Below are 17,502 nucleotides of genomic sequence, written 5' to 3' on the forward strand. Positions count from 1 at the left end.
TGTATAGAGTAACATAACCCCCCCGCGCTGAATATAATAACCCGAAGTGCTTTATATAATAATAATAATAACCCCCCAGCGCTGTATACAGTAATATAACTCCCCAGCGCTGTATACAGTAATATAACCCCCCAGCGCTGTATACAGTAATATAACCCCCCCCAGCGCTGTATACAGTAATATAACCCCCCCAGCGCTGTATACAGTGATATAACCCCCAGCAGATTATACAAAGGTCTGCTCCTGGGAAGACATTCCTGGTGGAATAAGTCAAATGAAGAATGGTTGAGTGTGGGGGGGGGTGCAGCAGTTCAATGTTGAAAAATGCAAAGTAATGCACTTGGAACCTAAAAACCCAAAGGCAAGATATAGCCAGTGACAGCCGAAGAGAGAGACCTGAGGTAATTATCTCCGAGGACGTGAAGGTTGGAGGTGTCAGACGTGGGGCTGCTACCGGGTGACCCTACCGTGACGGGCGTGAAAACTATCCCTTAGACTCAGTCTTTACTCTCCCCGCAGGGCCCGGAGCCCCTACATCGTAACCCAGACACGACCCCAAATGTTACTCGCTGTCACCACCAACTTCTATTAAAGGTTTTACAAATACCTGAGGAGGCTTCGGTAACCCCCCGAATTACTCAAATTCTAGAGAAAAAATGTATAATGCAGATTAGAAACATTGTAACGAGATAAACCCGCCTATCCCCAAAATCTATGAATTTAAAATCGGAGCACAAAGACAGAAATGATTAATCTATATTTAATGTGAGCAAAAAGGGTCAGAGAGACAAAAAATAACGGTAAAAGAGATAAAAAAAAGTATAAAAATAAACACAAACAGAATTCTGTGGGAATCACCAGATGTAAAAGTCATGGAGGAAATTCAAAGCGTGTCCCTCGGATCCCCGTTTTTATAGGAATTGCCCATTTGGTGGTACGTGGGGGGGGGTTAGCCCGGGGGCGCTTTATGACACCCTGAATGAGCAAACCTGGGAACTCTTGGGGTTTGACCCGGAGAACTCAACACCCGGATCCTCGGGGGCGCGGTGTCTCTTTTAAATGGGGGTGTTTCCCGCGATGCCAGCGGGAACGCCTCCGACATCAACGGGCCAGCCCACTGACAGCGGTACCGCCCTCTGACGTCAGGGCAGTCCTGGCCGCGTCCAGCCAGGGTAGGCTCCGGGTACAGATCGCTTGTAAGTAACGCGTTCAGGCCACTGACCTTACCTCATTGCAAATAATCACACCGGTAGGAAAGAACAGCGGCCCCCATGGGGTACACATAAGGTTCGCTTTACTGTATCTGTTATAATAAACTGTAAAATGAAGTATTTGGGAAAAGTGACAGATCTATAAGACGGAAACGTATACATGAATATATAATACGCACACGTGCAATGCCTCGGATTCACCTGCAGGGGTCAGCACTGCTCTTATGTACATTGAGAAGCTATAGGATCAAACAGCTGTAGATGGAAGGATGAAGCTCCTGCAATCCCGTCCCATATATTATTACTATTATTTATTGTTTATATAGCGCCATCAAATTCCGTAGCGCTGTACAATGGGTAGACAGGACATAACGAGTAGTATGTAACATAACAGTTTGACTTACAGATGAGCTGAGGAGGGCCCGGCTCAAAGGAGCTTACAATCTAGTCTGTCTGTCTGTCTATACTGTATCTTCCTCGCTAATTAGGAGTTTACCAAGGAGGGCAATAAGGAGTCAGAAAAGAATAGGTTCATCAAAATGTTTGGGGACATACAATCCCATAGCCTGCAGCTGGATGTGTGCATGCAGGGGTGCAGTGCTCAACAGCTCCTCATTGCTATGTATGTTATTTCCGTCGATTACTATACTTTATCAGAATCGCCCGTGCCGTTTAGTTCTTTGTGTTACATTGAACATTTTCTGCTTAGAATAAAATTTGTGTACGCGTAATATTCAAATTCTTTTTAAGACTTCATGAAAAGGGTTTCTATGGCTGAGCAGCTGCACCCAAGCGGAAGGTCACTGTGCACAATGCCAAGCGTCAGCTGGAGTGGTGTAAAGCCCACCGCCACTGGGCTCTGAAGCAGTAGAAACGTTCTCTGGAGTGATGAATCACGCTTCACTTTCACAAAGTGTGATGGACGAATCTGGGGTCGGTGGAAGCCAGGAGAACGCTACCTACCAGAAGAAAGCTACCTGCCAGGATGCACAGTGCCTACTTTAATGTTTGGTGGAGGAAGGGTTATGGTCTGGGGCTGTTTTTCGGGGTTTGGGCCCCTTAGTTCCAGTGAAGGGTAATATTAATGCTAAAGCATACCAAGTCTTTTTTGACAACTGTATCAACTCCATAATAACGCACATAGCTTTGGAATGGGAAGTCCAACAAGCTCATATAGGTGTGATGGTCAGGGGCTGTTTTTCAGGGTTTGGGCCCCTTAGTCCCAGTGTAGGGTAATTTTAATGCTACAGCATACAAAGACATTTTTACAACTGTGTCAACTCCGTAATAACGTACATGGTTTTGGAATGGGATGTCGAACAAGCTCGTATAGGTGTGATGGTCAGGTGTCCACATACCTTTGGTCGTTTTGTGTATATTTAAAAAAAAAAAAAAAGGACCTCCTGCTCCTCCGCAGAATCCCTCTATGTATTTACAAGGGAGACATCCAAGACATTTAAAGGGACCTCTCAGCTATTATATGCAATGTAATATAAAAGTGTATATGATGGCTGGAGTGTCTAACTGCTCGATGATAAATGAATGAGCGCATCGCTTCGTCAGGTATATGGGTGTCATAGCGTTAACATGCCAGTTCTTTCGCTTTGTCTCCCTTATTAAGGGTGGCTTCAAAATAACCCCCACCCCCCCAAAAAAAAAGTCCTGTAGATTTCCCATAGGCGTTAAGAAATAATTTTATCATAACAGGACATGAAACGAAAACTGTTACATGACAGCTAATAGCTTTTCCATTGATTTAAAAGGAATTCTAATTAATCTGATTTATTTATAATTCCTACAAATGAAAGCCAGCAGCAGGGAGATAATTTCATGCTATAATGAGTTAAAACAGAGAAAAAATAAAGCTCAAAATGCTCCCTTTTACCAGTAAAAAGCGATGGGGCTGGAGAAAATAACGGCACGATGACGCACTTTTCGTGGGCATGCGCATCGCTTACGAAATTTTGAAAGAAAATGTTTTTCTTTGATCTCCGGATTATTTCAGGGTATACAGTGTGGCTCCAAATGTAGTAATCGACAAGATCATATTCACTGACATTGACTTAACTTAAAGGAGAAGTCCCATGAAAAAATTGTATTTATAGATATATATATATATATATATATTGCTTGAGTGATTAAGACCGAGCCATTCTATTGTTTCTCACAGGCAGTATGATAAGGAGTCGGGGTGTTTGGTAAGTAGACTGGGCTCAGATAACAGAGCGAGAAAGCATGGCTAATATGCAGCTGCATTTTTTATTCAAAAACCAGAATGGTTTTAAAAGGAATGTGATTTCTAAAAATATATTGTGATGCAATAATATATAATCTGATGCTACTAATTCTAAACATTAGAACTTGAATCGAATGCGGCTTTAGAAGTAGCATTCCCAGTGCTTATCAGTCCCCTAGCCTTTCCCAGAAATTATTATTAAATCATGTAACATTTTGCCTCATTCATCAGTTTTCCCAGGAACAGGTTGTTGCCATAGAAATTGAAAAGGCTTTTGATACATTTTTGGGTTGTTTTTATTTGAAGCCTCTGGGGGGGGGGGATAGAATGCCAGATCTGCTTAGCACAATTAATGATTTGTCTAAGTGGAACAGCATCTTTAATCCAGTTTTACATTTTATCTGTAGCATGACCCAGCAGTGGAACGTGTAGCGATATATATATAAAATATATATATAATATATAATAATATATATATAATATATCCGTTCGTTGCCAAAGCTGGGGCTTATTGCTATTATACAATAATCATCAAATAGCTGTTTGCAAAGAAAAATGTGTCCCAATCTCGATGTACTTTTGAAAAGAAATCTAGCTTAATTAAAAGATCTTAATTAAAAGATCTTAACCCCCGGTTACTGATATCCCCAGCGTTCCAGCGGAGAAATACAGTCACCAGCAGGTTATTAAATGACAAACACCTTAAACACAAAGATTCTCCGGTGAGAGAAATAAAATGGAAAGGATTAAAGGAGATAATGGGGGGGGCATTCAGTATTCAATGACTGGTGGTTTTGTATTTTAAAGTAATTTACCCCAAAATGTCTGCACAATTAACACAAAATAAACTCCAAGTAAATATAATGCATTCCATCTGGTTGTCCTTAGGAGGGTCCGTCCCTCTGTGGGACGCTTTCTCCTCTCTCCCCTTTCTCCTCTCGTTCCAGGGCTGTCCTCGGGGATCGCAGTCCCTTTCTGTCTCCTTCATGCTCACAATCTCTTCATCAGCGAGAGAAGCGGGGCGCTGAAGTGTGGCGTGTGAGGAAGACGCTAAGCAGGGGTACTGCGGGCCCATCCTAAATTTGGGACCTGGGGCTGGAGTCCTTCTTGCCCCCTCCCTAAGGGCAATCCTGTTGCAGAACAAGCCTGAGTGCTGTGGTAGGCAGGTTAGACCTTGCACCTTCTGCCCCCGGGGGAAGCAAGTAAAGCCAAATGGCCCCATCAGCCCCGGCAACATATGCACCGGCACACATATGAACACACACACACATACACATGCTTACACGTCCTCATAATAACTAACAAGCACGTATACACTCCTGTTACACATCCATACACAACATACACATCCATACACAACACACACATCCACGCTAACACATCCATACTAACACACACTTACACACCCATACTGACACACACATCCATGCTAACACATCCATACTAACACACACTTACACATCCATACTAATACACACTTACACATCCATACTAATACACACACATCCATGCTAACACATCCATACTAACACACACTTACACATCCATACTGACACACACTTACACATCCATACTAATACACACTTACACACCCATACTAATACACACTTACACATCCATACTAACACACACTTACACACCCATACTAACACACACTTACACATCCATACTAATACACACTTACACACCCATACTAATACACACTTACACATCCATACTAACACACACTTACACACCCATACTAACACACACTTACACATCCATACTAACACACACTTACACACCCATACTAATACACACACTTACACATCCATACTAATACACACTTACACACCCATACTAACACACACTTACACACCCATACTAACACACACTTACACATCCATACTAACACACACTTACACACCCATACTAATACACACACTTACACATCCATACTAATACACACTTACACACCCATACTAATACACACTTACACATCCATACTAACACACACTTACACACCCATACTAACACACACTTACACATCCATACTAACACACACTTACACACCCATACTAATACACACTTACACACCCATACTAATACACACTTACACACCCATACTAATACACACTTACACATCCATACTAACACACACTTACACACCCATCCTAATACACACTTACACATCCATATCAGGTTATCCTCAAACCTTAATCAGAAAAAGGGACTGCAGCACATGTACGTCAATGGAAGTTCAACCCACAAATCTTAGTGTCTTAATAACTTAAAACCCAGCAGGAGGCTCTATTAAACTTTATCTCTTGGGATCTCGAGGGCCGTGGAATTAAACCGCGCATCGGATCTACCGTATGTAATCTTTAGGAAAAACAGCGTGTTTTAGTAATACACAAAAGTGTCAACTGTTATCTATCGAGGGCGTGTGTATTATCTCTCATTCATGTTCTATTTATCTTATATTGCGCATGCTTCGTGTGAAATAAGTGGCTATATGAATCTGGAAATTCTGTCACGTTAAAGGTTGTTGCACGTTTAGTTACATGCTCTGGATCCGAGGAACAGATAATCCCAACGCGCTTATCCGTGTTATCTGACATGTTGTTAATGGAACATCGATGACTTGCCCATTTCCCGCGTTACAGAAGGACTCAGAATTCTCGTTTTCTTAAATGTTTTATATTTACACATAACGTCAAAAAGAACCAAATACAATCAGAATATCTTTACTGACACATTCATTTCAGGGCAGGCAGCTCCTGTCACCAGGGTGAAGAGGGGCCCTGCGGGTTATGGCATCGACCTCTGATTTGGGTAGAACTACCCCCTTCCCGCCTCCCTCCCCATCCAACCGCAAGTTCCATGCGACCTTTGAGGCCAAGGTATTTGTAATCTCCCCGTGTCACAGGAAGCGGAGTTAGATTGTAAGCTCTTTGGGCGAAGGACATCACTCGTTCGGCTCCACGTGGATTGACAGGTTTAGCGAAATAAATAAAGTTCAATAATAATAATAATCATACAAATTGAGCGATCCTTAGTCTCCCAGATCAGCTGCCCATGTAAGGAGGTAAAATGTACGATGTACCTGTATAACCAGCTGGAAGGATTCATCCCCAACCCCTGCATGAGGCTTCCTCCTGGAAGCCACCGCCATCTCTTGCTCCAACAAGCTGCATCTTTCTGGAACCATTAGAAATCCTTCAATCCCTGATCTCAAAAACAGCCGTGTTCAGGAAATATCAACCTTTCTTCATACCAACAAGCTACTTTATTCAAGAACCCCTTTACTATCCTCACTAGGACTCTTTCTTCACTCCAGCAAGCTGCTTTGTTTGAGACCCCTAGATTTCTCTTACTCCACCAAGATGATTCATTCTGGATCCATAGAATTCCCTCACTCCACCAAGCTGCTTCATTCTGGATCCATAGAATTCCCTCACTCCACCAGGCTGCTTCATTCTGGATCCATAGAATTCCCTCACTCCACCAAACTGCTTCATTCTGGATCCATAGAATTCCCTCACTCCACCAAGCTGCCTCATTCTGGATCCATAGAATTCCCTCACTCCACCAAGCTTCATTCTAGATCCCCAAACACCTTGTGTTCCTTATTTCTTGCTTTTACACAATCACTTTCCTTCCTCTCCGTACACTAAGGGCAATGGGGTTTGTTCGACTCTTTCCTGCACCCTTTCTACCATGATTTCTTTTGTGTTCTTTAGTATGTACATACATTTTCTTCCATTTGCCCTTTCATTCTCTCTTTCCAAGCCTTCTCCCTATTTCCCATGTGACAGGAGTCGCCTCAGCTGGTTGGCTCATGTGAATTTTTTTTTTCTCATTTCACACAGAACAGAAAAGTGGGAGGATATGGGGAGATCGATGGGGGGGGCGAGGATATATGGAGAGGTAAAAGAAAATTGATTATATTGGTAGAGGGAGATTTTGGGTGGAGGATCAATGAGAAAGGAATAATAAATAAAAGATGGTGAGAGATGTGAGAAGTGGAAATATGTGTGTGGTACAGTTGGGGGGTGTCCCCTACAGTGCAGATCTGTCAGTGCGAATCCCAGGGCCTCGGACCTGAGACGGAGAGCTTGGAGAGGGAAGCCAGGGAGACAAAGGGATTGGAGGAAAATAAACAAATGTTTGGAGTGGAGGAAAAAGAAACGGATAAGCAGAGAAGACCAAGGTAAACTCAGGTGTAGGGCTCGGGGTTACATGATTAGGTATAGTTCAGTGCGCTGTCCCCTTCTCTCTCTCTCCTCTCTACTTCCCACATGTGTTTGGGGGTCACACAGATTGTCGGCCGCAGGTCTGGACGGCACAGAGGGAGGGGGTCAGAGTCAGGGTTGGACAGGAGGATCCCGGCCCCCCACCCATTAGGCTCGTGGACAGATGCCTCAGTGGGGAAATCCCAATCTCCCCTCCTCCTCCCACCCAGGCTCGTGGATGGACCCCTCAGCTCCGGTTAGTGATGGTCACTTGAGTTTAGAAAGTCTCCATTTTCTGTGATTTGGAGTCGAGGAGGCAGAGGTGGAAGGGCCCCATTCCATGGACTCGCCAGCCTCAGACGCGGGTCTGCTGAACCCACGGAGGGAAACTTCTTCTCCTGTAGGAGCAAAGATGGAGGTAGAGCTTACTTACTAATGTCACGTACAGATGTACATTGTTATATAGAATATATATCTATACCAAGATATATATAGAGTACACAGACAGAATTCACACTCACTCGCAAAACTACACAGCTATTAAAGAGTATACATACACATATACATAGCACTACATACTAACACCAAGAAACCGCTATGTACAAAGGAATGTTAACTATCACGGGAGGCAAACACGCAAACAGAACACAGAGACCCCATGCAGCATTAATTGATAGAAATGGAACGATTACATTCCACGGGAGGACTATTTCCGTGTATCTAGGGGTAATACTGCACAACATCGCGGTCGTTCTGTTGGAAGAGAGACCTCTCTGTTGGTGTGTCAGGGGCTGTATTTATGGTGCGGGGTAATTGGTCTCAGCCGTGCGTCTGTGTGTAGGGTAGATTGTGGACGTGTGATTCCTCCCCACTGCCGGGTAATTATCCGTCTTTCGTCCTTGTTTACCTGTTTCCAGCAGGTGCTGCCGAGAGAATCGGTGGGGCTGGGGCATAGTGGTGTAGGGGTAATCTCTGGCTCTGGGTGGAGTTCCCTCGGCAATCAGCCGCATCCGCCGATGCCAGGTCTGTGACACAGACTCTGTGATATGAAGTCAGCACAGGGCATACATCAGAGACATAAGCATGAGTGGCCCCTAGTTATAGGGGGGCACCTCCAAGAGCCGAAGAGCACCCCTCCCCACTTCAGTAAGGTATGCAGGTAATGAAAACGGGGGACAAGGTGGCAAGTGGGATTCGTACATTAAACCATCTGATTGCCAGAAGGGTGTTCAATGCACCTGAACGCAATGTGTTGCTCACCCCTCTGGCACTGGAAAGGTTAGGGGGGAGGACAAAAACTGACAAGAAGATTACAAGAGGGGCAAGGGGGTAAGAAATGATAAGGGTAGCAATCATCACATCACATTAGCAATGGATAAGATACACACAAATGTGGCAAAATGCAGAGATTGTCATCAGACCGGAGGGTACAAGGGGAGAGAAGAAAAGATTTAACATTTTTCTTTAACCCTACATTATCTCACCCAGTGAATGGGAAATACCAATAAATCATTTAATAAATAGCTGGTGGACATATAATATACGAGTATGCACATGGTACCTAATGTGATAAATGGTAGGGCGGATCATACCTGGGAACTCTCCGGGTTTGCCCCATAGGCTCTGGAATCACAGTTGATTACTGATCCTCTGGGGCAGTCCTTGAACTCCTGGGGAGTGGGGAGTGACATTTTGTTCGGCCCTCTTCCACCGCCTATATAACATGTATTGGGCTAGCGCCACCTAGTGGGCATACTTGACATATTGTGCTTGGCTTGCCAAGCAAGGGGTACAATGGCTGCTCCCTCCCATTAAAGAGCAGGAAGGGGGGTAGTTTCGGATGAGCCGCCTTGGGGAGTTCCCAGGTATGAGGCTGATATAACAAACATAACAATATATAACATATAAAAAATGCTAATAGAGTCATATCAATTTACGGTATATAAAATGATGTAAACGAATAAGTAAATCAACAAAGAGCAGCTTTCCTAGATAATGTGATAAATGTAAACCTTCTGACTGCAGAACATTCTTCTCCTAACCCTCGTTTCTGTTCATTTTCCCCCACTGGATGGGGCAGTTTCTGTCAGATGTGCGGCTCCTGCTGTTAGTGGACTACAAGTCACATAAACGTCTTCTACCCGCAGAGCCACAAAGGACTTTTAAGTTTCCCGTAATCCTTTGTGGGAATATTTTGTGTTAATAAGCCGGGCATGTTCTGCTTACGTTACATGCCGCACCACAAGCTGGCACTCTCCCTGCGCTGCTGGCTAACAGGTGGCACCAAAAAGCCTGGAGGGAATTCTGCCCCCTCTTCTCATGACTCAAGCAGCCCACACATCTGTGCAGCTGCCGGGTGCCCCAGGGCCACTGTCATCAGGCCCTTCTTCAGCAGCTGAACATTATGCAACATTCACCCGTCTCTGTCCCGTTAAAGGTAGAGCTACCGTATATTTAAGTCAATTCTTTATTTCCTCTAGTACTCCTCAGCGTCTTCCCTCGTGAACCTGAAGCCTTCTGGAGCTCAGAACACTGCAGCAATGTTGCCGCATGCAGCGTCTTTGTGTACGGAGGGCGCGCATTGCCAATAACGCTGCAAATTGTGCAATTATTATCGCCAATACGCGACTTCCTGTAAGGGTGTCTGATGTCATCATCAGTGTCCCCGGTTAGGCCACCAGGGACAAATGGGTTCTTGGAGTTTGAGAATGATAAGCAGCTCCAGGGACAAAGGAAGCTAAATACTAGTGTAAACCCTGGAAGAGGCCACAGAAGAAGACAAGAGAACAGGAGAAAAGTCCAAAGAATGTACTGCGGCACTTTGAGAATGGACAGGGACATTCTCTGCAGATCCTGGACCACTTTGTGGTCGCCAGGTCATCTGGGCTAATCATTCTGATGGATAAACATGTGCTCAGACATAACTAGGCACGTATGGAATCTGTACATTCAAAAATACCCCCATTACCCGGATATACATGGACATCAAGTATCTCCAAAGGAATTTCTCATCACCACTAGGGCAACCTCACTGCCTCCTCACAGGTCCTTTTCAATTTCTTCTCTGGAACGTCTTCCTAGATATTCAGTCCTGGGTTAATGGGAATGTGACTATTTTCCTAAGTATTCCCATCTAGGCCAAAAAAAAGGGGGCAAAAATGTGGCCATGGGTTGTCCAAGCATCCGAGTTCCTTCTACTAGATATCACTGTTGTTTTTTAAACTATAAATATTCGGAATCTAGTGAGATGAGAGAAATCTCCTGTTCCTTCTTTTACAACAAACGCACACCCGTTGGATAGCAGGAGGCGACGTGTGATATCCTCCCAAATGCCCGCACGCCACCTAATTATCATGAATTCGTTTCCATAAGGTGACAATGCATGCCGCAGTGCTGTACAGCAGGGAATGAGATGAGACCAGAGACGTGGAGTGGCCCGCAGATAACACCGTCTCTGTGTGGGTGGGTATGAGTGAGATGCTGTGTTGCCCTGGAAACCTTGGAAAGTTGCCCCTGGATGTGACGTCTTGAAGTGGAAAGAGTCCACTGGGACCAGGGCTGTACTTGGTGATGAGACGTTGTAGACAGAGTCATTTAAAGCACCAAGACATGCCCAGGTAGCCTTCTTCTCTTTAAGTAGACAGAATCCAAGGCTAAGAACTATGCATTTGGGTGTAAAAAATAGAAGGGTATGAGATCCCGATTGTAGGGATCTTGAAGGCTCGTGATAGCTTAGACCTAAGTGACAAGTGCCTGTTGGGTGGATGGTGGGTGCATGGAGTAACCTCCTGGCTACTGGATGCAACGTTTCCTTTAAATATATATATATATATATATATATATATATATATATATATACGGTGTCTTCAAAACCTTATGGAAAAAGGTAAAAATATGGCAAATATTGGCCAAATTATAGATTAAGGTGGGAGAACTGGGAGTAACTTGGGGTATGATGTGGTGGGTTGAAGCTAGACATGGCCAAGTTCTTTCAAGCTGAGCCAGATATCAGGGCATGAGCCCACACTGGCCCACCAGTATGAGACCTAGCACTCCGTGTAACTGGTAGAGTTCTGCCTCAATAAGACGTTTCTGTGTGTCTATTCCTACAATAAGGTCTTTACTTTATGCGGCATAGTATCTGGTCCAGACTAGTGACATAGTGTTACCCCCATAATGCATCATTTCCACCTTCACACGGCAGCCAGGTATGGTGATTGGTTGTGTTTTTTGTGTTGTCAGGGCATTGCTACCCCCTTGGCATGACTCAATATTTTCCTCCCACGTCTTACCTTACCTACTATTGTATGCGATGGGGGTGATGACATCATTAATGAGTGACTGTGGCAGAAGCCAATTGAGTCACCAGAGCAGGGTCTCACAGAATTGACCCGAAACCATGTACATTGCGGGATTTTTTTCAGGGGGAGCAAAATATCACCCCCAACTTCCTCTCTGTCACCCCAATACCTTCTTACCTCCTCCCCATTGCCTACCTTTATTGGCTCAGGAAAGGGTTTCCTGGTGGGAGGCAAACGTTAGTTACCCATTAATAGGACCAGTAGCGCATATGCACTGGTGGCAACAGTATACCTGCCATCTGTCTAATCACCGGCGATTAGGAGCTACTGTGCTGTGGGGTCTGGGTTGCCACTGGGGGATTAACCAAGAGGTTGCAATACAACTCCCATCATCACTATCAAGACAATGGAATGAGTTATAGTCCAACAGGACTCAATAAGAGGTCTTCTCCATCTTACAAAAAGGAGTCAGTTAACAGTGTAAGTTAGTAAAGCTGCTGTAACTAAAGTTTCATGACAGTACGTAGAAAAAATATACGCAACAATATAAAAAATAAATAAAAAAGGAAAACCCGTCTAATATTTGGATGTAAAGGAAAACGTAACCATACTGAAAGGAACATCACAACAGTTAATTATACCCTGCGTAACTGATTGCCAGCCTTCAAGTCCCCAACCGGGCCTAATATAAAAATCATGTTATACATGAAACTTCCAATGTACACTGCCGCTCAAATGTTTGGGGTCACTTAGAAATTTCTTTGTTCTTGAAAGAAAATAAATCCAGTTAATATTAAAAATGACTATTGTAGCCGGAAACGGCTGATTTTGAATGGAATATCTTCATAGGGATACAGAGGTCCTTTATCACTCTCATCACTCCTGTGTTCCAATGGCCCTTTATCACTCCCATCACTCCTGTGTTCCAATGGCCCTTTATCACTCCCATCACTCCTGTGTTCCAATGGCCCTTTATAACTCCCATCACTCCTGTGTTCCAACGGCCCTTTATCACTCCCATCACTCCTGTGTTCCAATGGCCCTTTATCACTCCCATCACTCCTAGCTTCCTATGGCCTTTTATCACTCCCATCACTCCTGTGTTCCAATGGCCCTTTATCACTCCCATCACTCCTGTGTTCCAATGGCCCTTTGTCACTCCCATCACTCCTGGGTTCCAATGGCCCTTTATCACTCCCATCACTCCTGTGTTCCAATGGCCCTTTATCACTCCCATCACTCCTAGCTTCCTATGGCCTTTTATCACTCCCATCACTCCTGTGTTCCAATGGCCCTTTATCACTCCCATCACTCCTGTGTTCCAATGGCCCTTTATCACTCCCATCACTCCTGTGTTCCAATGGCCCTTTGTCACTCCCATCACTCCTGGGTTCCAATGGCCCTTTATCACTCCCATCACTCCTGTGTTCCAATGGCCCTTTATCACTCCCATCACTCCTGTGTTCCAATGGCCCTTTATAACTCCCATCACTCCTGTGTTCCAACGGCCCTTTATCACTCCCATCACTCCTGTGTTCCAATGGCCCTTTATCACTCCTGTGTTCCAACGGCCCTTTATCACTCCCATCACTCCTGTGTTCCAATGGCCCTTTATCACTCCCATCACTCCTGTGTTCCAATGGCCCTTTATCACTCCCATCACTCCTGTGTTCCAACGGCCCTTTATCACTCCCATCACTCCTGTGTTCCAATGGCCCTTTATCACTCCCATCACTCCTGTGTTCCAATGGCACGTTGTGTTCGCTAATCCTAGTTTAGGTTTAAACTCTTTTGGCAATCATGCTACAGCCAGAAATTTCTTTGTTTTCCATGGAAACTTTTGAACGGTAGTGAATATCATAATCTATATAATGTATTTCATAATATACATTAAACCCCCTATGTATATCAAACATTTTACATAAAGCATTAAACCTTAACTTCCTATGTATATTACGCAATAAACTCTCCAGTCTCATTATAACACAATGGGAATGTAATGATGCAGACGAGACGTAGGTGATTTAATGGGCTCCCTACCTACCTCGACGATGCTTAAATCCACCTTACTCTTCTGCTTACGAATCTCTCCCTCTTATTGCTGTCCCTCTTCATTCTTATTATAATCTGTTTCTCCTGATCATCGCTTTTTAATGGACCCATGTGAAAGACATTGTTCTGTAATCAGTACAGCCCTGCAGTATGCATAGTTCAAACGTGGCCCACTTTAAGGCTGTGATGTGGTTAAGATCCTTATTTGCTTGCCGTCTGCACTGACTCTCCATATGCTTCACATGCTCCTGCAACATTCCTACTCTGTCTCATTCCTTGGCTTTATACATCTTTCTGGCATAACCATTAGCCATCTGTGACCTTCTGCCAGCCACCATTTATGTGGCCTCTTTCTCTCTTGCGCTGTTTTCCTTTCCTACTCTTTGTGGTTTATTCACTAACGTTGAAGTTTGCAGGAGAGTCTGCAGTTTCTTCTTGCTGACTATACTATATACAACATGAAGTGAGCTTCTGCTGCAGGGAGGGCTTGGCTGGCCCTGGATAATGTATAGATAAATCAGTGAGATTTCTTAGAAACATAGAATTTAGCCGCAGATCAGACCCATCAGACTCAGACCTTAATCAGTCGTTGGTCTCGTCTTAGATTCAGGAGCCATATGCCGATCCCGCGCATGTTTACATTCTCTAGGGGCCAGCTCCGATATTTTGTGTAGAAGATACTTTCCAGTGATGACCCTACATCACGCACATCATAAAACCCCACATCCCTTGACTCAATACTTATCCCTCATACTCTCACCTAAGATGGGAGACAGAGACAGGGTGTGATGACGATGTGACACAGAAAGGCACAATGACATTGTAATTTCCACCTGAGCCTCGATAAGTCTCCTCTTCATATCGATGGGTTCTTGGGTGTGATCCTTCCTGATCTCCTCCTCCACCAGCATCAACCTGCGGGAGAAACAAAGAAGGCCGCTGAAAGCACCACCATCTGTTTGTTCCATGTGCTTGGAACTGCTCGTGCCCCCAAAGATGACCGCAGGATACACCGAGGCACATGTGTGTAATATGTAACAACACATACACCACATGCCAGACCGTTCATACAGATAGCTCTTGGATGCACAAGCATTGGTGCACCATTCACTCACATACACTAGAAAATACAGGGAGATCATTCTAGAGCGGTCAACCAGAGCATCGATTAACAGCTTCGGCCCGCTAAAGGTGGTGGGAATCGTAGTCCATTCAGTACAAGCGCTGGAATTACCAGTGGGCGCTACGATAGGATGGGTTCCCAGGCATTTATTTCTCATATGAGTGCTGTTCCTGCGGGAACTTAGTTATATGTAAAGGATTTGGGCCAAAACCTTTTGACCAACCAGTTCATATGACTCTTTTTACCAATGGAGGTAGCTGTACACCCTAACAGCCAGTAGTCCACATTCGAGCGCTTGGCCACAAGTCCTAGCCGCCCGCAAACCGCATGTTACATATTCATGCGTCAAACATTCTCCCTGTCTGGGTTCCATGAGTTCCAAGAAATAATCCCGTGGAGCATGTATGATGGACATGGACAATCTCCGAATACCTTCTGTAGCATGAGGTGGGTATTAAGGATTGCCACACTTTGTCACCATTCCGAAGTCCTGCTTCTTGTAAATCAAAAGCCGCGTTCTTCTATTGCGCTCCACAAATTGCAACCTGCGCTCCCGGGCTAATAAGTGTGGGGTTGTTATCTGTCTGGGGGGTGAGAAGGGATTTCTTATACCGTGCTCGGTGTCACATTACTTAAGCCTCAATATCTTGGTTTCTTGGTTTGCCGTGTTGACCGTGGCCTCCTGAGAAAGAGTGACAACCATTTCAATAACACGCTGGCTCGCTGGAAATCGTTTTATTGCCTCTCTGGCAGTCAGGAGGTTAGAGGGATATTTCAGAGGGACTCATCTGACAACAAGAGGTCAGGCTCTGAATCTACAGGAAACCCGAAAAAGATTTATCTAACGTTGTATCAGGAGAGGTGGCAACAAAGATTGAGAACCTATTGGTCTAAAAACTAACATTCCGAGGCTTGAGAATAAAAAGCATAACAAAAAGCAAATTGTGTTCTATGGCTCTTTATTGCGTGCAGCTGCTCTTTCTGCTTGTTGTGTTTTCTTATCTTTCTCCGCGCTTTACTTGTTTCTCGGCACACGGTGCTCGCTGGATCATGGACCGCTGTCTGTTCAGAGAAGACCGCGCCGCTACCTCCCTACCTAGACAGTCTGAAAAGATCTCCGGTTATGAATGTGAAGCTCTGGAACGTCTGACCGCGTGTTTTAGTGTCCAGACATTCTGTACTCTGGACTGTAGCCGCTGGCTGATGCTGACACTGGGCTGTCCCCTTTTGACATAATAAATCACATATAATTGCATTAACGTGTGTCTGGTGTTACGTTTTTTCGGGATGTGAACTACTTTGCGGCTGTAAGGTATTTTCCGCCGGTTTAAACCTTCCTTGTACCTTTTTTGCCTCACTGGCCCAGGCTATGGGCGCCTATGGCCGCTGGAAGTACCAGGTCCCGGAAGACTCAGTTTATGATGATGGAGTTGGGTTGGCCTTTTGGCTTCCATAACCCCTTGAAGATCTCAGTGGTTCCCCGCATGGTTCTTCCAGGGAGGAAAGGAAGGGGCTACATAAATCCTTTGGGGAGTGCGATGTAAACCACGATACCTCTGACTTCTAATCACATCTCCTAGTGCAGCACAGAGGAGATGTTGCAGATCATGCTGGTCTTGGACCTCCACCTTGCTCCTGAACCATAAACTCCAACAACTTGTTTCCATTTTCTCAAACCTTCTATTCTTCTAGTGATTGGAAGGTCTTTAACATGGGTAGAAGATCACTGTTTGAGCGCCTCCCGCAGGCCTGCGATGATACTGCGCATGCTGGCTTTGGTACTTGGTATTTCCCTCCATCATGATGGATGGATCAGTCTCTAGCTCATTAATTATGCCTCTCAGCAGTGATAAATGTGCTATGATAATTACGAGGACGTGATTAGCTTGTTCGTTCTGTCATTCTCATTTGCTTAAATGGTATCTTTTGATGTGCTGTATGGCTAGGTAAAGTTAACCCATTGTGGCGTGTCCTCACACTCACAGCACTGTCTCTCTCCAGCATGCACACACATACACATTACACACACATGACCCTCTGGTGTATGCTACATGTGGTTTGTGGCCAATCACCAGGCATATGAGAAGGGAAGGGGTTAAAGAGATGTGCGCAGTAGGATGTAATGCGTGTAAATTAGGGAACCTAACATTATAAAGGTATTATAGCTTAAGGAATAAAATATTACAACCAGATTGGGTGAAAGAGGTGCCTGAGATATCCCAGTGTCTCTCCTTGGAATATATATATTATATATATAAACCCATAACAATGCCTGACGTGTTTGTATTAATGTATATTAATAATTTGGACATAATAAATAATAATAAAAATAACAGGGGTATTTATACAGACTGGGGCAAGCCCC

General features: G+C 44.5%; 1 protein-coding gene across 9 annotated transcripts in view; it reads right to left on the minus strand.

The window, feature by feature from the left end:
* Positions 1-6,110: 6,110 nt before the first annotated feature.
* The window catches only part of SYNGAP1 (synaptic Ras GTPase activating protein 1), a 59,541-nt gene continuing 48,149 nt past the window's right edge, over positions 6,111-17,502 (minus strand). For 3 of the 9 annotated variants that reach the window (XM_053472948.1, XM_053472944.1, XM_053472945.1), the window contains exons 18-19: positions 14,848-14,929; positions 6,111-8,059 (exon numbers count right to left, since the gene is read on the minus strand). In XM_053472948.1, the coding sequence (XP_053328923.1) occupies positions 7,919-8,059; positions 14,848-14,929 (223 nt within the window). In that variant the 3' untranslated portion in view covers positions 6,111-7,918. Of the gene's footprint in view, positions 8,060-8,568; positions 8,701-14,774; positions 14,930-17,502 lie in introns of all 9 variants that reach the window. The other 6 variants (XM_053472942.1, XM_053472941.1, XM_053472943.1 and 3 more) reach the window with 4 other exon arrangements.

The sequence above is a fragment of the Spea bombifrons genome, chromosome 8, assembly GCF_027358695.1.
Source record: "Spea bombifrons isolate aSpeBom1 chromosome 8, aSpeBom1.2.pri, whole genome shotgun sequence".
Classification (NCBI taxonomy): Eukaryota; Metazoa; Chordata; class Amphibia; order Anura; family Pelobatidae; genus Spea; species Spea bombifrons.